Below are 22,073 nucleotides of genomic sequence, written 5' to 3'. Positions count from 1 at the left end.
ACCACCACTGGTCTCTCTGCTTTTGGGTTTTGTCAATGGCAAGCGGCCGAATCTGATCTGCTTGGGAGCCCTGGGGCCGGGCGCTCTTGTGCCCTTGGCCTCCAGTAATAGCCCATTTGTGGACATTTAGTAAGGCCCAAGTACAGAGTGACTGGGATCCTGTAAGCTCCCTCCGCCCTATACTTTCTCAGGCTCTGCTGGCTGGGTTCTGGCATGCCTTCTCCAAATATTTAACAAACAGTTAAAGTAGTTTTGTTTTCAGGTTCAGCTTCTTCCTCCTTTTCCGTTCTTAACTTCCTCAATCTGTTCTCCCGTTCTCTGGGCGGAAGAAACAGAACAAGTGTGAGTTGAGAGACAACAGGAAGCTCATTCTTGAACAGACCAGCAGTGCTGTGAAGCAGGTATGTTCATTTCTAAACTTTCTTTTACAGGCACTTTAGGTTTGGGCTTAAAACCTTAATATCTGAAATAAAAATGGGAACTGAGAAGAGGAATGCAAAAGATACATCAAACTATGTAAGATATAAAACCATGTATTTGAGATTTCTACTTAATGTTGTTTACATATTCTTGCTCTAAAATCTACATATTCAAAAAAATCTATGTATTTTTAAAAAATCTGAATTACAGAGGAAGCTTAAGACTACAATGAAATCTTATATACCATTCATTTAGATTCACCCTGTGGTGATATTTTGTGACATTTGCATTCTCTTTCTCAACAGATATAGAAGTTTTTCTATTTACATTCTTATTCTGATTATTATTTGGGGGGATATATATATATATATATATATATATATATATGTAACAGAGGCCGTGACTCTTCACCACTAAATACTCTAGCACCTATATCTTGGGATCCCGCCACTCCTTCCTCTCCCCTGCCTATTTCCATCACTCCAGTAAGTCCGCGCTCACTAAGGACATCCCTGGCCATCCTACTAATATTTGCAGTGAATTCTTTGGGTATTTAACATATCTAACCTCTCCCTGCTTCTGGATGCTCACTCTGTCTGCATTGCCTGTGAAACCCCATGCTCTCCCAGGACTCCCACCCCTTAAAATTCCCCAAGGCTTTTCTTCTTTTGTATTCTTAAACTGAATTAAGTCATCTCAAACACATAACTCAATTAGCCCCTATCACTCAATTATATCTCTTTCCTCAGTATTATTTCAGTTTCGCAAATCTACTATGTGCCCAACATGGGGACTGAGCAGGGAACAGAATAGACATGACACCTTTCTCCTCAAGCTTAGACTTAGTGGAGATAATTACAATTGTTAAGAAACAACAACATCGTTGTTGTTTTGTCTGTCCTCTCCCTAGTTTGAGATGGTTACTAAGAAACACTGCTGACTCTCCCCTTATCTCCATTCTTCCTTTCTCCTGTACTAGCAGGACTCCTGCTTACTTGCCAGGCACATAGTTTCCCAGAATAATATGACAAGTCCAGCCTGTCTTTTGGTTGGGTACGGGAATACAGACTAATCTAAGAAGCAATTTGTTTTATGTAGACATGGTGAGTTAGCAAAGGAGAGGCCTATCTTCCCCTTGTTTGTTCCCTGATTAGAATACAAATATGATGGCATACCATCTCACACCATGGACCACCCCTTATAGATGACTGAGCATATGATAAGAAGGTTCTAAAGCCTCAATCCTTATGAAACAAAAAGCATACCATCTCTAGATTATTGACCCTGAAATTTATGAGGGAGAAATCAATGTAAATTGTTGAGAAGACATTTTTTTCTAATTGTCACAACTAAGCATAATCCTAAGCAATATATTTACCTTAGTATCACTCTGAGGGCAGGGGCCACAGCTTATCTTTTTATCCAAGCGCACAAGCACAATGTGTAGCACATAACAGATGTTCAACCCATGTGTTGAAGCAAAAAAAAAAAAAAAGCCACAGTAAATGAGACTGAAGATCAAGGAATAAAAATATGAAAAGATATCTTTCCTAAACTTGAGGTGAGCTGGACCCCCTAGTGAGGCACCTGCTATGCCAGGAGAAAGCCAGGTCTGGAAAGTGCTGAGTGGTTTGTGGGATGACAACCTGACGCTGCAGAAGTAAGAGGAACCCATTAGGTCAGAATGATAACACATTAGAGAGGGTGTTTTGGGGATGAGAGAGTCAAGAGAAATCCTCTGGAGGTTACTGATTATGGAATATGGGTAGCCAATATTTTTGAGGAAAATTATCATGCCAGGTAATTGGGTGCAAAATATAGAACAGTAAAACAGATCTTCCAGGTTTCCAATCATGAGTATACCATTTATTTACTATGTACTTTGGAAAAACTCCTTACTTAGACTTTCTGAGCCCCACTGATCTCATTTGCGAAGCAGGTATAATAAGCCTACTTCGCAGGTTCTTGTATCAATGACAGCAAAACATTGCACACTGGTGTTACCCAGTATTTCATCCTTAGCTTCATCAGAGATTTGGAGAATAATGAAGGCAGCACTCTGCAGATGGCCACTCTGCATTCTGCGCCATGGAAAAGTACAGAAGTGTTAATGTATGCATCCTTTGGGTAACTCTGAGGCAAGACAATGACTTTGTGGTCTTATTCTACTGTGAGACTCACTCTTCTGGGTTTGCAAGTTTCCACTGTATCTGAGGAGACATGGTGTATGATAAATGCTCCTCTCAAAGCTTATATATATATATATATATATATATGCCAGACAAAACTAAATTTCCAACAATTGGTTCCTTAAAGTAGGTGGAATTTTATTTATTTTTTGAGAGAGAGAGAGAGAGCATGTGCACACAAGCAGGGGAGGATCAGAGGGAAAGGGAGGAAGAGAATCTTAAGCAGGCTCCATGCCCAGTGCAGAGTCTGACACGGGGGCTCGATTCCACAACCCTGAGATCATGACCTGAGCCAAAAACCAAGAGTCAGACACTTAACCAACTGAGCCACCCAGACCTCCAGTAAGCGGAATTTTAATAGGAATAAATATAATCTCATTTACCATGCCTCAGTTGTTCACCACTTATTCTATTTTTATTTTTATTGATACAACATCGTGTAAATTTTAGGGTGTAAAACATGTTGCTTTGATACATTTATATACTGCAATATGATTACCACCTTAGCCTTAGCTAACATCTCTGTCATGTCACTTAATTATCATATTTGCGTATATGTGTGTGTATGTGCTGGCAACAGTTAAGATCTAGTCTCTTAGCAACTTTGAAGTGTATAATCTGATATTGTTGTCTATAATCATTATGAAGTACACCCCCAGGCCTTATTTATTTACTAGTTGCAAGCTTATACCCTTATAAACCACTAACCTTCAAATTCCCTAAATCCCAGCCCCTGGTAACCACCCTTCTACTGTTTTTATGAGTTCAATCTTTTTGTTTTGTTTTGTTTTAAAGATTTTATTTATTTGACAGAGAGAGACACAGCAAGAGAGGGAACACAAGCAGGGGGAGTGGGAGAGGAAAAAGCAGGCTTCCCACTGAGCAGGGAACCTGATGAGGGGCTTGATCCCAGGACCCTGGGATCATGACCTGAGCCGAAGGCAGACGCTTAACAACTAAGCCACCCAGGTGCCCCAGAGTTCAATCTTTTTTACAAGATTTTATTTATTTATTTGTCAGAGAGGCACAGGGAGAGAGAGAGAGAGACACAGAGAGTGTGACAGGCAGAGGGAGAAGCAGGCTCCCCACTGAGCAAAGAGCCCAATATGGGACTCAATCCCAGGACCCTGGGATCATGACCTAAGCCCAAGGCAGACGCTTAACCAACTGAGCCACCCACACATCCCCAATTTTTTTTTTTTTTTTTAGATTCCACATATAAGTAATCTCATAGTATTTGACTTACCTCACTTAGCATAATGCCCTCAAGGTCCATACATGTTGCCACAAATAGCAGCATTTCCTTATTTCTCATGCCTGAACAATATTCCATTGTATATATGTAGACAACTTCTTTATCCATTCATCTATTGATGGACACTCAGGCTGTTTCCATATCTTGGCTATTGTCAGCTTTGTGGCAATAACACGAGAGTGCAGATATCTCCTTGAGATCCTGATTTCAATTCTTTTGGATAAATATCCCCAAGTGGGACTGTTGGATTATATGGTAGTTCTATTTTTAATTTTATGCAACCTCCATACTGTTTTACAATGTATATTCCTACCATCCGTGTACAAGCGTTCTCTTATCTCCACATCCTTGCTAATAATTATCTCTTGTCTTCTTAGAACAGCCATTCTAACAGGTGCGAGGTGATCTCTCATTGTGGTTTTAAGATATCCCTGATTTCCCAGATTAGTGATGTTAAATATCTTTTCATATACTGGCCATTTGGATGTCTTCTTTGGAAAAATGTCTGTTTAGTTCCTCTACTGATTTTGTAATCAACTGTTTGTTGTTGTTGTTGTTGTTATTGCATTTTATGATTACCAACTGTGTTCTTAATATGCTTCATTGGGAAAGATATCAAAGATATCCAAAAGATACCAGAGCATGTTAACTAAAGGAAGATACTTAAAATTTTTACCTGCAGTGATTGGAAGGAAAACACTAATTTAGTAGGAGGAGATGAGATTGATGAAAAGTTTCAAACTGCTTAGGGTCATTTAAAAAACTGTTTTAGAATTGTAGTCTGATTTTGGATCTCATTGATCCCCTAAATTTCTTGCCTCATTCAGGGCTGGGGATTCTAACAGTGACCTTTACGATGTCTTCCACAGTGGAGCAGTTCCTTGTCTGGACGACGTAGTGATACCCCTGTCCTGGGGTGAGATTCCCACAGAAATGGTCCTGGCACTCCCACACCTACACCATGAGGCAGCCTCCACAGCGCAGCACTCCCAAGATCACGAGCTACAGAAGCAGTACCTGGTACTTGGTTTTAATAGTTGATTCTTCATGTTACCCCCTCTACCTAGAGGCTACCTGATTGGCCACAGATTAGCTAGCATTTATGGTGGAAGGATTCTGATTCTTCTGAGTAAGAGAGTTATAAAGGACACTATCACTCTATTTTATCTCCTTCTCCAAACTCAGACACTTTGTCCAAAGCAGAGTCAGTATAGACACTCAGATGGCCTCCTTGACTGAATATTGGCAGTTTCCCTATGTGCTTGGAACATGCTTATGTTATTTTGAGCTTGCTGCTTTTTCTGTGCACTCTCTCCCATTCACAGAAACCCAAGTTTCTCTGAGAAGATTCTGCTACCAGATTAATTTATATTTTTACTTTGCTTTTAGTTGTATTACTGTTAATCATGTCTTATAGGTACAATCACAGGACGTTACAGTTGCAAAGAGCCATCGAGTTTATATAATGCAGACTCAACACATCATAAGGAAGGCTCAGGGAGTTCAGAAACGGACCAATAGTCTTAATGGAGTATTTCTTTCTGAGATGATAGTTACTCAAGTTTCTTTTAACACTAATTCACTGGTTGTTATACGCAACTAATGAATAATTGAACACTACATCAAAAACTAATGATGTACTATATGCTGGCTAATCGAATTTTTTAAAAAATCAGTAACTCACATACCATATATTTCATGCATTTAAAATGTACAGTTGACAAAAATGTACAAATGTCAATGTGCAATGGTTTCTTTCACATGGGGAAGATGGTCTAGGAAATCTTCCTGGAAGAGGAGTGTGACATAAATTTTGAAAGATTTGTACATACTATCCAGGGTGGGAGGTTACTGGAGAAGCCACAAGCAGAAAAAAAGAGCAGTATTTTGAATACTGAAACTGCCAGTATTCAGAGTGTCCGTACTGACTTTGCTTCAGATAAAGTGTCTGAGTTTGGAGGAGAAGGAAAACCCAAGGTTGTGTTTATAAAATTTCACATTCTTCTGGAGGCTGGAGGGGGTAGGGAGATAACTAGGATCTTGGAACATTCTATTTGTGGGAAGAGGGGGGTACTGGGGGGGGGCAACTAAGGAATGTTAAATCAGTTTTTTTCTCCACATATTTCAATGGAAATTCAGGTTTGACCTGCCTGATATGTCTTTGCCCTTGTGGTCCCCAGGACTTGCTGCAGATGAAGGAGGAATTAGAGGAAAGCTGTAAGAAGAAAGACGAGCTTCTTCGTGATGCACAAAGAGCCTTAGCAGGTACGGGGAGGGCTCAGTGCACGATGGGGCGGGAGGTTCCTTCCCCGACAGGAATATCTTCCTGAAGCAAGGCGTTTCCTCTCCTTCTGGGGAAAGCACACTCTACTAAATCTGAAAATACCAAGGCAGGGTGTGGTGGCTCATAGGCAAGGCGGTCAGGGCCTTTCCCACCATGTTCTCAACCTGCCCTCGAGGTGTGGTCACCAGTTGAATTCAGACATTGCCCTCTGCTCTTTCAAGGTGGTTTGGTGTCTGAGAGAGTGGGGGCTGTGGGACGGCGCTGTAGCTTTCAGGCCTAACCTCTGTGATCTCTCCTCTCTGACTGAAAATCTTCCTGGAGCAGAGGAGCGGGACAAAAGAGAGACGGCAGAGAGGGAAAAGCAGCTTCTTGAGGAAAGATGTACACGGTTGCGGCGACAGTTAAATCTTCTAGAAATATATTGCAAGGAATCCATGATCCAGATGAAAGAGGAGCTGAGACGGAGAGAAAAGCATGAGAAAGAGCAGGATGAGAGGATTCGGAGGCTTGAGGTAAGCCTAGCCTGGGACCGAGCAGGGTCTGCCGAACAAAGCCCTGAAACCCCAGAAAGGGAGGGTTGAAAGTTGGGCGAGGTCAGAGAGAGAAGCACCACGGCCACTTACTGCATTTGATTCACTACACGCCCTGAATTTGTCATGGCTTGTGTCAAGGCACTTGAGTTGTGTTCACATTGAGTTTTCGGAGAGTCCAGTAAGAACTTGGTAGCTCCAAGCATTTACAGATGATAAATCACCTTCCCAGAGCACGTGCTGCTACTCTGAGGGATTCCTGGATGATCTCATGGAGCAATATTAAATGGGGTCCCCAGATTTATCACGTAGATATTCTAACTGGGTGTATGTAAGAGAAGAAGCAATTGGTTCACTTTCCCAAGATTACTGCCAGTTTTCAGGCACCCTACTCACCCAGTGACCCTAAGACAGATCCCTGCTGACCTAAAACTATCAGCTCTGCACAGACTCAGAAATGAGGGGGACTGACAGCTCCTGACCTGGTGCTGTCTCCAGGTGAGGACGGCCTGCCTGAGTCAGCACACAGGGGACTCTCTCTTCTCCCGTCTGGAAGTGTTTGTATCAGATTTCTAAACCAGCTTACAAGTTCCCACTATTTCTAAGATGTGGGTGAGCATTTGTGCCATTCAGATCAAAGGCTATCTCCTAAAAAGCATGATTTTTAGCTAGACTATCTCACAACAAGTGTCCTCATGCCTGTTTCGCACCTTGCAAAACCCTAGTGATGGATGAACATAACTAAGGTTGTACTATGCCTCTTCTCATTTCCCTACCCTAAACCAGGAGATATTCCTGCTGTAAATGATCTAACAAGACAGAATACATTAAAAAGGAAAATGCAGATAATTTTATAAATTGTTAATATAAAACCTTATTCCTGAAAGTTTGGAGTTTTTAAATGTTTTCCTTTTATGCATATATCACACGCTTTTAGGCCAAAATGGAAGATTTGACTGAAAAAAAGCAAAACACTGAAAATTACGGCACTTCAAAGACAACGGCAAATGATAAAAAAGAAAATACTTTGGAGCCTTCATGGTGGTCTAAAATTTGTGAGCTGATACAAGAGCTGCATTTACTAATTGCCAAGTTTTTCTCTTGTGGATAATTTCAGGTAATTTTTACAACTTTTCAAAACAGCTTTTTGATGTGGCTTATTTTTACATGCATGTACCTTTTCTGCTTTTAGCAAAATTTTAATAGAAAAATATAAAATATCTACTACAGGGCATCAATGACTGGTAAATAGAAGATATAGGCAATGTGGCTGGACAGTTAATTCAAATGGACATGGAAGTAACAGATTTGAAGACAAAGAGGTCAAATCTGTAATATCCTGGAAAAGAAACATATTGGAATATATTTATCAAAAAACGCAAAATGCTTTTGAAAGTCGCACATGAACCGTTACACAAATGGCTATCCATACTGTGTTCTTGAGTAGGACAGGCCAGTTCCATATGCAAATCAATTCTTAGTTCACTTATAAATTTCATGTGTTCTGAATTACAATTTCAGAAAGGTTAATTGTAAAATTTAAATGGAGCTGATCAAAAAAAAAAAATCAAAAAGCCAAGACAATTCAGAAGAGGTACAATGAAATTTATAGAACTGCAGCAATTAGAAGAGTGTGTCAACTGAGCATAAAGACACAACAAAAGAACACACTGTGCGGTCTAAATGTAGAACCCCACCACATACAGGAATTAAGTGCAAGTGAACAGTATTACTTCAAATTAGTGGGAGAGCATGAACTGCACAATACCTGCTGTCAAACAACTGGACAGCCGTGCAGAATGAAAGAGTGATTAGATCTATCGTAAATTTTGCACAAAGTAAATTCCAGCTTGACCTCAGATTAAACATTAAAAAACTGCATAAAATCAGTAAATGTCAGATAATTTATAAATTGTTTTGGAATATCAAATTTATTTTTAAATGCCATCAAACCTGAAGACATAAAGGTACTGACAAAACTACATAAAAAATAAAGATACAATTTGTTGTGGTGAGAAAGAACCTAAAGAAATCCAGAAGGCAAAAATGTTCTGAAGACAGCCTTGATTTATGTCTGAGGAAAGAGCTGATTTTATAAGTTATATATCATAAAAAGCCACAAGTCAATAAAAATGGGCAAACTCTAGCTTATAGAAAAGATATTCAAGTAACTCAAAATAAGAGAAATAAACCTAAAACTATGAGATGTAGTGTTTCACCTCATATGCTATCAAACTGCTTTCCCAGTTTCTGAAAACGTTCTTTCATGGGAGCCCAAATGGTATAATATCTATTGCAGATTGTGTCTAGTATTTCTTAAGTTCTAATAGATGTCCATTTTGGCCCCACAGCTTCAGTTTTAAGGCATACATGCACTCCCTCTCATACACACAGAAAAATTATGTATTTATAAGATGTCCACTGCAGCACTGACTATAACTTTAAAGACTGGACCTATTTATATGTCCATCTATATGGGAGTGGTGATATAAGTTTCAGCACACTTATACAGTGGAATATTATATTGCCAGAAAATTGAGTAACAGAGTACTATTTGTAATGATATAGAACAATTTACTAGATATACTGTAATGTGGGGAAAGTGGGGTGCAAACCAATAGGAACAGTGCACTGCTTTTGCCAAAAATTGGCATTCATATCTACTTGTATGGATATGCTTAGGTGATCTCTGGAGTAACATGAGGAACTAACAATGTTGGTTCCTTCTAGGGGAAGCTAGGTTTCTGAGATCAGGAATAAGAGGAATACTTATCTTATTTTGTGTAAACCTTTGTATCTTTGGAAATTTTATAAGGAGTATGCAATTCTTGCTCAGGAGGATAAGAAAGAAAAAACAAGGATGACAGTTATGGTGATGATGGTGGTGGTGGTGGTAACAGGGAATTTTGCATTCTTAGGAAAGCATCAGCCAGTTCAAAAGATAGGTCTGATAGTGAGGTCTGACACTGGAAAAAACAAAACATGAATCCTAATCTTGTATTATGGAGTTGATTTCTACCTCCTCAAATGTGATTCTGAAATCCCGGCTGGTGTCTTTCACTTTCCAGCTGCAATTTACAGTTTTAGGTGTTAGTTGGATACTGGGTCTGCAGGGTGTCATTGGTGTTTTTGGACTTCCCTTTCAGCTGACTTAATATCTGCATGTTATGCTTTTGTTTTAATGAATTACTACCAGTTGCACAAGCTTGACAGGTTACCCCTTTACTCTATAAATAGCTGTGCACAGTATTCGGACTTCTTCAAACAACCCCTCTTACTGATCCTCACCTTTATTTTGCAGACTGGTTTCTCCTTGAAGCCTTGGATTTCCTGAATCCCCGAAAATGGGTAGGGTAGCCCTCCTTTACACTCGCTTTGCAACTGCAGCATGATTTTGAAAATTTAAATTACCCATTTAATCTGTCTCTGGCACCTGGTGATGCCTTGCTACCAAGGACTAGTTTATCTTTATCATTGTAATCTTAGCTCCTATTTCCATGTCCAGTACTTGATCAATAACTGGATAATGTTGAATAAAGTTTTCCACTTTCTATATCCTCATTATGACAGATGCCTCAAAGGACTCTTAAAACAATGAGTGTAGTTTCTGATATGGAGAACAAAGGCAAAAGGAAATGTACATAAAATTAAATTTCCTTATAACTTGCAGCCCACTGACAAATACTTGAGACAGGCAGAGTATGACATTGCTCCAGGAACTCCCAACTGTCTTAATATAATGCTTTGCTAGTGGCAAAACACAGCCTTAGCTTACACAACAGTCAGGCCTCCAGGATCCTGTAATGTTAGGAGTTAGCTGGACAGTTAGGTGGTCAGGGCCTGGGTCCCCAACAAGAAAATATGAAGTCAGGACAGCTAAAATAAAACAGCACTAATACACTGTTTTTGCAGCTTAGACAGGACTGTACTAGCATTCTGTTTTATAGTCTTTGCAAAAAATGACTTCTGCAAAGCATCCTAAAGTAAAACCTTAAAGCATTTGTCACCATCATGAGCAAGGAGCAGTTAAAACCTAAGCCCCCAAGGCACCTGGGTGGCACAGCAGTTAAGCGTCTGCCTTTGGCTCAGGGTGTGATCCCGGCGTTATGGGATCGAGCCCCACATCAGGCTCCTCCGCTGTGGGCCTGCTTCTTCCTCTCCCACTCCCCCTGCTTGTGTTCCCTCTCACTGGCTGTCTCTATCTCTGTCGAATAATTAAATAAAATCTTAAAAAAAAAAAAAAACACAAAACTTAAGCCCCCAGAAGTCAGCCAGAAAAAAAGACCATCACCACGGAGATTAACCTATAGGCAGAAAGAAACTTTGAAGCCACATGACCAAGAACTGCGGGCATTAAGGGGATACAAAATCCTGTATCAATAGGAAACTTGAACTGAATACATGGTGAATCAGCCCTTTCCTCCGGAAGAACATTGTGGCAAGTGTCAACTAGCACGCATGTCCTCACAGCCTTATTTTCTAGGAATTACAGTCCTAATTCATTCTACCCAGTGTGTATTAAGATATTAAAACTAATGTGATTTGATGTGGGGTTCAGGAGCAAACGGTCAAGACACAATTCTCAAGATGTTTTTGGTGCAAAAAAAGGTGGTTTTATTAAAGCATGGGGACATGATCCATGGGCAGAAATGACTGGATTATATGTGAGGAGTGACTGATTATATATTTTTAAGTTGGGAGGGGTAGAGACAAAGGAAGTTTCCAAAAGGATTTCCATATGTTAAAGAAGACTTACTGTTGCAGGACTTCTCTGCTTTAGTGCCCACAGTTCTTGGTCATGCCACTTCAAAGAATGAGGAGGTAGACCAGACAAAGAGTGGTGGGCAGCAAAGCAAAGTTTATTGAGTGATAGTACAAAGCTCCTGGAGAGGGAGGGTGTACCCAAGAGGGTTGCCCCTGGAATTTCTAAGTTTAGGGGTTTTTCTGAGCTCTTTTGTGGAACTTTTTAAGCAATCAATGTGTGCTGAGTTGTGCCAACCAGGGCTTTGGTCATGTATCTGTCTACCTATTAGGTTAATATCCACATGCTGATGGTCCCTTTTTGCTGACATCTCGGGGTTTAGGTCTTAACTTCCCCTTGCCCATGATATTGACAAATGCTTTTGGACATTTTAGGATGTTATGCAGAAGTCATTTCTCCAAAGGCTGCAAAGCAGAATGTCAGTGCAGTCCTGCCTAAGCTGCAAAACAGGATGTCAGTGCTGTTTTATTTTAGATGTCCTGACTATATTCTCTTGTTCAGGACCCTGGCCCTGACTACCTAACTGTCCAACTAACTCCTAACATTATGACAACTGCTCACAAATGATATCACTCACTTTTGACTCACACGTCAATTGTGAGGTTTAAATTTTAAAAGAACATATGAAAATATGCTCAATATCACTCATCATCAGGGAAATGCAAATTAAAACTACAATAAGATATCACCTCACACCGGTCAAAATAGCCACAAGTAACAACACAGGAAACAACAGGTGTTGGTGACGATGTGGAGAAAAAGCAACCCTCATGCACGGTTGGTGGGATTGCAAACTGGTACAGCCACTGGAAAACAGTAAGGAGGTTCCTCAAAAATTAAAAATAAAACCACCATCTGATCCAGGAATCACAGTACTGGGTATTTATCCCCAAAATATAAAAACCCAAATTCAAAGGGATACACGCACCTCTATGTTTATTGCAGCATTATCTGCAACAGCCAAACTATGGAAGCAGCCCAAGTGTCCATCGATAGATGAACGGATAAAGATGTGTGTGTGTGTGTGTGTGTGTGTGTGTGTGTGTGTGTATAACTCATCCATAAAAGAGAGTAAAATCTTGCCATTTGCAATGACAGAGATGGAGCTAGAGAGTATTATGCTAAGCAAAATAAGTCAGAGGAAGACAAATACCATATGATATCACTCATATGTAGAATTTAAGAAATAAAACAAAAAAGCAAAGGAAAAAAGAGAGAGAGAGAGAAACCAAGAATCAAACTCTTAACCATAGAGAACAAACTGATGGTTACCAGAGGGGGTGTGGGTGCAGAGATGAGTGAAATAGGTGATAGGGATTAAAGAGTATACTTATTATGATAAAAGGGAAGGAAGGAAGGAAGGACGGACAGTAAATACAATTTTACAAAAATATGAGTTACTCAGAAAAAAAAATATTTTAAAAGAAGATTCCTTAATTATGGAAATCTCTCATGTGCATCCTGTTCCTTCAGTCGGATGAGGTTCAACTTCTTACTGAACTAACCTCCAGGGAATTACTGAGGATTGTGACAGCCTTCGTCTACTCCCCACTGAGAGGGCCAAGAGGTCTCAGTCCTGCTCTTTGAGAAGACCATGAGGTCAGGATTCATCCACGAACCAGACGTTTCCAAACAAAAGCCATGGAGAGAAAAAATTCATGCAGCCATGTCTCCCCCACTGGTAACACCCAGAGGTTTGCGCCCCCACTTGGTGTTCCTAGCAATATCCCAGCTGTGTCATCTTGTAGAAGGGGCTGGGGTCAGGGCCAACCTCCCCTTTCCCATGAACCCACCGTGACCTGAACCATCCTCACCCTCAGGGCCAGTCCTTGATAGGCCTGGGCCTCTATGAAACTCCAGCTGTTTTTATCAGCAAACACTGCAAGTATAAGGAAACCTGCTACCCACACTTATTTAAAGCTCTTTGAGGGAAACAGGAGATTATTCTGCCTAAGAAAAAGATTTACAGTGAATAATGGAAGAGGTCATAAGTTGTTTAACTAATCACAGAAAAGACAGCAATGCCATTCTATAAAAGTTATCCCTTGAAGAGTTTGCTGAAGTTCATGCCAGCCTTTGTGGTTCAAGCTCATCCCTTCTCCTTTGCTAGGCTTCTAACACCTCGGATACATGCCCAGTATAGGAGGACTTTATAAGTAATTGTTAAATATATGAAAAAATAAAAAGTTTTCTTCAGTCTTTTTCCCTCACACATTTGAAGATGTGGGACTTATACAACCACTCTTGCACATGATTTTTAGAACTATGAAAATTCTGGTTCTTTGGCCATTTCTTACGTAAAGCATACTCTTCCCTTTGCCAGTCTGCCTATAGTCTGCCTCTTGGCTGCTACCTTTTCACCTGAAAGAATAAACTGTAGAATTTCTCACTGAATTTACTTACAATAGAACTACCTCAGCTCTGGGGGGCCATAAACTCTTCCCAGAGTCAAAGACCCACTCGAATACCCAGAGCAGGAATTAAGTTGAGATGTGTGAAGGGGGCAGGGAGAACTGACAGGTCCCCAGGTAAGTGGGATTCCTTGTCCCTTTCAGGGTCTGATGGAGAAAAACAAAGCAGACAGGCCAAAGAGAAAGCCCAAGTAAGATAATGATTTAAATCAAATATATCAATGAATACACTGAATGTAAATGACCAATATGCTTCACTTAAGAGGTAAAGATCCTATTTAATAACAAACCATATGCTAGTTAGAAAAGAATAATAGAAATATGAAAATAGGGATGCCTGGGTGGCTCAGTCAGTTAAGTGTCTGCCTTCAACACAGGTCATGACCCCAGGGTCCTGGCATCGCATCTGGCATCAGAATCCTTGCTCAGCAGGGAGCCTGCTTCTCCCTCTGCCTGCTGCTCCCCCTGCTTGTGCTCTCTCTGACAAATAATCTCTCTAACAAATAAATAAATAAAATCTTAAAAAAAAAAGAAAATATGAAAATACAGAAACATAAGAAGTCAAAGGATGTAAATGATGAATTATTGATGAGGGAGCAAAAGGAAAGTTGAAGGCAAAGCACAAGCTAACACCCCACAAACCCCTGCCCCCTGCCCCAGGTTGGATATATGTGACATTCCTCAGGCACTCCTGGCTGCCCTAGAACAAAGGAAAGGGAAAAATAAATGGTTAACTGATAGAGATCACAGTCATGCAAGACAGGAGTCTCCACCAGTTTGCAACTGCCTTAATGATTTACAAGAAAAAAGTAATCTCCAGAAACCTACAGACCCAATTTCCTGGAGCCCTAACATCACCCTCTCCTCCCCTCCTCCATAGGATAGAAAATCTTATATCATCAGTCACTCCTCACAATCCCAGTGCAACTCCTTCTGCCCACGGTCCTGTCCTCGTGCTATAACAAAACTATCTTTTTGCACCAAAAACATCTCAAGAATTCTTTGCTGGCCATTGGCTCATCGACCCTACTCCAAGCCACATCATTGTGATACACCGGACAAAGTAAAGCATCCATAACCAACTTTATATTGAACAAGTAGGCTTTACAACAAAGGAAAAATAAAAGACCAAACTGAAAAGCGTCATTTCATAATACCAGCTAAGTTTATCAGAATAATGTACGAAGTTGAAAACAACAGCTTCTAATAACATTGTCTAAGATGTATAAGAAAACAGAACTTATATAGAACTTTATGGAGAATACACAGATTCATAATCAACACGAGATTTTTACACATCTTTCAGTAACTCAGAAAAAATGCTGACCAAATATATCAATAAAGTTAGAAAATACTTGAGAAAAAAGATTAACAAATGTGGCTTATTGCATTAATATACAGACCTAAACCCAAAGAAGTAGGATAAGCATTACCTCAAAGCACACTTGGAACTTTCACATAAAATTTACCTGTACACAATCAAATAGCAGGGTTCAAGAAATTTGAAAAGACTGGGGCGCCTGGGTGGCACAGTGGTTAAGCGTCTGCCTTCGGCTCAGGGCGTGATCCCGACGTTGTGGGATCGGGCCCCACATCAGGCTCCTCCGCTATGAGCCTGCTTCTTCCTCTCCCACTCCCCCTGCTTGTGTTCCCTCTCTCGCTGGCTGTCTGTATCTCTGTCGAATAAATAAATAAAATCTTTTAAAAAAAGAACAGAAATTTGAAAAGACTAACACCATGCAAATCAATGCATATAAACTGGGAATTATTAATTTTAGAAGAGCAACTAGAAGCACCTCACATGTGAAAATTGAAAAGTACATTTCTAAACACTTCAAAGATGAAAGAGGTAGAAATGTTTGAAAGTAGAAACTATTTTGTTTGAACACATGAAAATGTCACATATAAAATGTAGGATGCTGCTAAAGCAGTCCTTTCAGAGAAATTTATAGCCTACAAATCTACATGTTAGGAAAAAGAAAAGTTAAAATATAGTTAAGCAGGCCATCTACTTAGAAAATTAATTAAATTTAATTAAAAATTAAAACAAAATAATCAAATCTTCTGGAAAAAGCTTAACAATTGCCACAAGAGCAGAAATGAATGAAACAACAAAAATGTACCACAGAGAGAATAAACCACGCCAAAACTTTGTTACTGAGAAAAACTAGGAAAACTAACAAAATTCTATCAAGTTTGATAAAGGAATAAAGAAAAGGGACAAATGTTCAATATCTAATATAAAAGAAGAGAAATCAATTAAGCTGTTGTTGACATCTTTTTATGCTTATTTACGAACCGTTGTACTTGAATTACTCACCAATATTTCCTAATACAAATATTCCTTTTTATCTGATAAAACTATGTGTACTTTTGATGTTTTGAAACTGTAGTTGTTTTCTTAATTCCCACATAGATACATTCTTTCTGATTTTGGCAGCTTTCCATATTTGCTCTCTCATGACAACATGAACAGGCTGCAAGGATGTGTAACATTTTTTTCTGTATGACTTTAGGTAATATTTTGATGAGGGCTTCAAGGAGCTCCAATTAACTGCAGATACTCTGAACCTCAATTAGGGATTTTAATCAACTTATCCATTAAAAAATCAAGCATATTCGTATTCTAGGGTTTTTCAACTGTGCTGTTATTCTTAGGGATAATTTAATGTAACAAGGAGCTGACGACTTTAATTAAAACAGTAATGATAAATTACTGAAAGATTAGGACTACATATAAATTCCAGAAATTCAGCATTTAGGACACTGTGAGACACAGCCGATCAATAAATTTTATGAAGGTACCAGTGAAATTCCAGATTAGAATTGCTTCATTACTTTGGTTTTTATGTCAATTTGTGGTGAAGAAGAGAAACAAAATCCAGCAGTTGTCAGGTTATAAGGTATTTATTTCAGTGCCTTTTTGTTAGTTATCATTGCTAGTCATGCCTTCATCATTTAAAGGAGATGTACCACGAATGTTTCATCTCTGAAACAGACAGGAAGGACTAGTTGGAATGTTTTAAAAGGATATGGAACAGTAAGTGTGAAGTGGCCTTATGCCTTCTCATCTTTAGGTATCTTTATAGAGAAGAAGGGACTCACATGTAATAATACAAATTTCTCTTAGCCAGTAATACTTAACTGCACAGATATTTGCAGATTCAAGGTCTTAGAAAACAAAAATGATGGGGTGCCTGGGTGGCACAGCGGTTAAGCGTCTGCCTTCGGCTCAGGGCGTGATCCCGGCGTTATGGGATCGAGCCCCACATCGGGCTCCTCTGCTGTGAGCCTGCTTCTTCCTCTCCCACTCCCTCTGCTTGTGTTCCCTCTCTCTCTGGCTGTCTCTATCTCTGTCAAATAAATAAATAAAATCTTTAAAAAAAAAAAAAAAGAAAACAAAAATGAAAGCAAACCATTGTATTCACCTTGGGAACTGTGATGGGATATAGTAAGAAATAACACATGAGATCATTGTCCCAGGTTCCTGGCACAGAGCTTCTAAATCTTGGAATTTCCTGATCAGAATGAGAGGAGTGCTTTTTGTTACTCATAATAAGCCTATGCTAATGAGTGACTCTAGGAAGAAGGAGGCTGGTTACCAGGGGAACTAACTGTGTGATTAGAGAGAATTTTCAGCACCTCTCCCCAAGGTACAGCAAGAGGTGAGGGGTTGCAGACTGACTTAATTACCAATCATACCTATACAATGAAGCCCCCATAAAAACCCTAAACAATGGTGTTTGGGGAGCTTCTGGGTTAGTAAACACATGGGAGATCCTGGGATAGTGGTGTGACCTGAGAAGGCATGGAAGATCTGTGCTCCTTTATACCTTGTCCTCCGTGGCTCTTCCTCTGAAGCTTTTCATTTATATCTTTTATGATAAACCAGTAAACATAAATGAGTTCTGTGAACCGTTCCACCAAATTATCAAACCCAAGGAAGGGGTCATGGGAACCCTCAAATCATGGTCAAGCTGGTCATAAGTACCACAGGCCTGGACTCATCATTGATATATGAATAGGACTTGATGTGGGAAACAAAGGCAAAAGAAAAGTTAAATTTCCGTACTACTTCCAGCCCATTGACAAGTCCTTGAAACAGGCAGTGACATTCCTCTAGGAACTCAGCTGCCTCGATGTTGATAACTTTGCAAAGGGAAAAAGGCAATCTTAGCTTAATATTATCCCCACCCCCCAGGATCCGGTAAGTCTACTTTAACATATAAAGACTCCTTTGGAAACTTCCTTTTGAAGAGGGAAAATTGACCAGAGCAGGCCCAGGCCAGGAGGCCCCAGAAGATGGAAAGTTACTAACAATAAACTAGAGATAACCAGAAGTCCTACTGGGAGCAAGAGATAACAAGCCGTTTCTGTTTCTGGACACAGGCTTCCCACCTAAAGCCCCCCCCCCCCCCCCCCCCCCCCCGGTTTAAACCCACCTACCAGCAGTCACCATAGCCCTTGGAACCTGACTGCCTGCAGTCCCCTATAAAAGCCTGGTAACCCCATTGCCCAGGGCCCAGAATTTGGAGCACAAGCTCATCTGGGTCCGCTGGCGTAAAATAAATCCGAGTTCTCCTACTTTTCCAAGTGTCACTTGGTCTCTCACTGGTCTGATTCTCATTTTTCTGCAACACTTTATCTCTACCCCCCCAAGATATAAGTTAGCCATCATCCTCCAAGCATATAATCCACTGATATACAACTGAAGGGTCTCATGCCTGAGTCTTTAACAGTAATAAATGACCTTTTCCTAAACAGAGCTAGCCCCCCTCGAAGTCCTGAAAACCTTGTTTCCAAAATACCTTGGAGGCTTGTGCTATCCCTAACCACCCCCCAACTTGAAAGTATATAATCTGTCACCTGTCACGACCCCAGTGCAGCTTGTTCTGCCCATGGATCCTGTCCCCGTGCTTTAATAAAACCACCTTTTTGCACCAATAATGTCTCAAGAATTCCTTCTTGGCCGTTGGCTCCAAACCCCACTAATTCAAATCACATCAGGACTGAGCCCTTAGCCTGTGGGTTCCGATGCTCACCCCAGGTAGGCAGTGTCAAATTGATTTGAATTGTACGACACCCAGGCAGTGTATGAAGAGCTGGAGAAGTGGTTGTTGGTATGGAAAAACCCCCATATTTCGTGTCAGAAGTGTTCTAAGTGCAGAGGAACAGTTTTCTTTTAGAAACCAAATTAATTTTTATGGAAAAATCTAAGCTATATTAGTGCATCCGTGGTTAAAGGACGGGGGATGTGTTAGGAATGCCAGTACCCTCTGTTTGCTTTAGATGGTGGTAGATGAGTTAATCACAGGACTGTTTGAAAAAAATAAAGACACTGAAATCTTTCCTTGCTTGTTATCTATTTACCATTCAATTCAGAAAACAAAAACCATTAGAGTCCTTGCCAAATGAAGACAAAGTCCTCGATTCTGTTTGCTGCAGTTCATATGACTGACTTCTAAAGGCCATGTAAAGAAAGAAATAACTACACTCTCTCCTCTAAAAAAAAGTGCACAATGTGGTCACCTACATAACAGTAATTTTAAAAAATCTCTGCCAGAATAGCATCTATTATTCATCTTGCCATGTAATATATACATAGACCTAAACAGCAACAGTAAAAGCTAAGCATCATCAGATTTAGAAAAAAATGAGATAAAAATAAGGAAATCAGAAAGTACAGTTACGAGGATATTTGTTTCTATCTTGCAAAACATTAAGTGTGTGATTTCAAAGTCTATAGATGTCAGAGTCTATAGCCATAAACACAGCAGACCTGTCTAAAGTCATGTTTCTGAGTCAGTAAACAGTGATATCAATGAAAAGACAAAATACACATACACACACACAAGATAATCAGACTTATTTCAGATGTATTCTTCATATATATATATATATATATCCCGGTAACTCCCACCAGATCAAAAAGGAGAACATTACTAATATCCCATAAATTTCCCTCATTGTGGCTAACCCAAAGTTAACCACAATTCTGACTTTTATCACTGTAGAATAGTTTCACCTGTTTCTGTACTTAATATAATTTCACGTAGTCTTTTCTGACTGACTTCCTTCACTCAACATTATGTTTGTGATGGTTATCCCTGTTTCATACAGCAGGAGTTCACTCTCTTTCATTGCCCTATAGATTTCTCAGCCTCAGCACTCTTGGCATAGGGACTAGACAATTCTTTGAGCGGGGACTGTCCCATGCATTGTAGGATGTTAAGCAGCATCCGTGGCACTACCAGTTTGATGCCAACGCACCTGTTGTGCTAACCAACTCAGCTGTAACAACCAAAAATGTGTGCAGACATTGCCAAATACCCTCCAGAGGGCAAAATCACCCCCTATTGGAAACCACCGAGCTAAATTAATTAAAATGGTTCTATTCAAACATTATCCCACTCATGGGGCGCCTGGGTGGCACAGCGGTTAAGCGTCTGCCTTCGGCTCAGGGCGTGATCCCGGCGTTATGGGATCGAGCCCCACATCAGGCTCTTCCGCTATGAGCCTGCTTCTTCCTCTTTCACTTCCCCCTGCTTGTGTTTCCTCTCTCGCTGGCTGTCTCTATCTCTGTCAAATAAATAAATAAAATCTTTAAAAAAAAAACATTATCCCACTTCATAAACGATATTTCAAGGTCTAAACAGCTATGAGAGCTAAAGAAATGTGAGGAAGGAGAGGTCACTTAACAATGTCTAAGAAGAAATCTTCTTTACCTCAAATATATTTAAGTTATCTGACTCTGCATAGAAGATGAGGTAACATGATCCAACCTGTGGGCTTATGCTTTATTTTCCCAGATCTCTGTTTTTTTTGTGGCTGTTTGTCACATTCTGGTAATTTTTTTCAATGTTTTTGATGAAAGAATTTTCATGTTTTCTAGTTCAAAATGTTGCTAGATTCAGGAGTCTTTTCTAATTCTCCCTTTCATTTTTTCCATGCAGAATAATATTAAGTAACTCAGAGTGAAATCCAAAACAAAACAAATCTAAACAAAATTTCTAAACATACTGCCTTTTGTACAATATATTTATCTCACAGAGACAGGGTTTTCTTTGGGTCACAGAACCATCATGGCCCAAACCAACAAGATAAGATTGGGGGGGGGGCAATGACAACAATGACAATGGTAACAGCAACAAATAGCTTTGTAACAGGAGCTCACATTCCCAGAATCATTTTTGAGCACTGTGGGATGGACTTTCCGTATTTTGTTTTACTAGGTCAAACAGCCAGGAAGCTGTGAGCGGAACTCAAATGTGGACCTCCCTGACACCAAAGCAGGTGTTTTTAAACGTGACTGTGTTTAGTCATTCACTGGGTATGTACTGACCCCTGATCATGTGCTGGGCACTGTGGAAGGTACCCGGAAGGCACTGAGAATCCTGTAATTAGCAAAATTGTCAAAGTCCCTGGGCTCGTGCTTTTATTTATTTATTTTTTTGATCGAAGTTAGACATTAACAAATAGTTAAATCAAACAATGTAAAAACTTCAATTTCTGACAAGCATTGTAAAGAACAAGTGCAGGGGGTCAGGGTCAATATAGAGGGGAGACCCAAGTTAAATAACCTGTCAGAAATGTCTCCCTGAGAAAAATAATTTTTAATAAGAGTGCAACTAGGAAATAAACTCACCGCCTGGTGAGTTCCAGGCGGAAGGTGAGCATGTGCTGAGTTGGTCCTGAATGAAGGTCCATGTGGCAAAGCAGAGAATATAAGATGCGCACCGGGTGACACATGGAACTGTCCTATCATTATATTGTACACTGGAAACTAATGTAACAGTGTATGTTAGCTATCCTGGAATGAAAATAAGAGCTTTAAAAAAAAGGTAAAAAAAATGATTAAAAGTCATGACATCCATTCCCTCTATGTATCTAGGCGAGAAGCTGTTAATGAGGGAAAGCCGTGGGAGATTTGTGAGGCAGAATTAAAGCCAATGCCGTTATCCTTGGGTAGTTGTGGCCTTGTTTACAGTGTTGGTTGGATAGAGCAGTTCAGCAGACTTCTCTGGTCCCACTTTGGCAGTCTGACAAGCATAGCCTTTTGGACTTGTTCAAAGCTTCACTTTGTCCATCCTCACCTGTGCTTTGGGCTGATGTGGTTAGTGATTTTAATCCTTCAAGTTATCCCCTTCCAGACCTTCACATGCCAGTTTTCCTACACCATTTTTGTCAGTCTTATAGTCATGTAATTCCTACATAAAAAAAAA

General features: G+C 40.0%; 2 protein-coding genes across 4 annotated transcripts in view; both read left to right on the top strand.

The window, feature by feature from the left end:
- The first annotated feature begins 246 nt into the window (after positions 1-246).
- LOC117801008 (guanylate-binding protein 6-like) lies at positions 247-10,242 on the top strand. 3 transcript variants are annotated; one of them, XM_034653840.1, is made up of 6 exons: positions 247-401; positions 4,734-4,884; positions 6,045-6,129; positions 6,473-6,660; positions 7,616-7,795; positions 9,980-10,242. In XM_034653840.1, exons 2-5 carry the CDS (start codon positions 4,798-4,800, stop codon positions 7,787-7,789), a joined length of 534 nt encoding a protein of 177 aa, XP_034509731.1. In that variant the 5' UTR covers positions 247-401; positions 4,734-4,797; the 3' UTR covers positions 7,790-7,795; positions 9,980-10,242. The 3 variants fall into 3 exon arrangements, with proteins under 3 accessions (XP_034509731.1, XP_034509732.1, XP_034509730.1); XM_034653841.1 differs by having other exon boundaries at positions 290-401; positions 4,692-4,884; XM_034653839.1 differs by lacking the exon at positions 247-401 and adding an exon at positions 479-516.
- A 2,504-nt stretch (positions 10,243-12,746) lies between these two features.
- Positions 12,747-22,073, top strand: part of GBP5 (guanylate binding protein 5) — a 46,743-nt gene continuing 37,416 nt past the window's right edge. Inside the window, exons 1-2 of the mRNA XM_034653834.1 lie at positions 12,747-13,039; positions 21,084-21,181. The gene's annotated coding sequence lies outside the window, so the exon portion shown is untranslated. The remainder of the gene's footprint in view (positions 13,040-21,083; positions 21,182-22,073) is intronic.

Source organism: Ailuropoda melanoleuca, chromosome 2, assembly GCF_002007445.2.
Source record: "Ailuropoda melanoleuca isolate Jingjing chromosome 2, ASM200744v2, whole genome shotgun sequence".
NCBI lineage: Eukaryota > Metazoa > Chordata > Mammalia > Carnivora > Ursidae > Ailuropoda > Ailuropoda melanoleuca.
Note: the sequence above shows the minus strand (reverse complement) of the source record. Positions and strands in the feature narration are given on the sequence as shown.

Excerpts from the sequence above, each read along its gene's own strand:
- LOC117801008 (XM_034653839.1), top strand. The coding sequence starts at position 494 with ATGCAAAAGATACATCAAACTAT. Across the intron at positions 517-4,733 it reads CAAAAGATACATCAAACTAT|TGGAGCAGTTCCTTGTCTGG; the intron begins GTAAGATATAAA and ends TGTCTTCCACAG. Across the intron at positions 4,885-6,044 it reads AGCTACAGAAGCAGTACCTG|GACTTGCTGCAGATGAAGGA; the intron begins GTACTTGGTTTT and ends TGTGGTCCCCAG.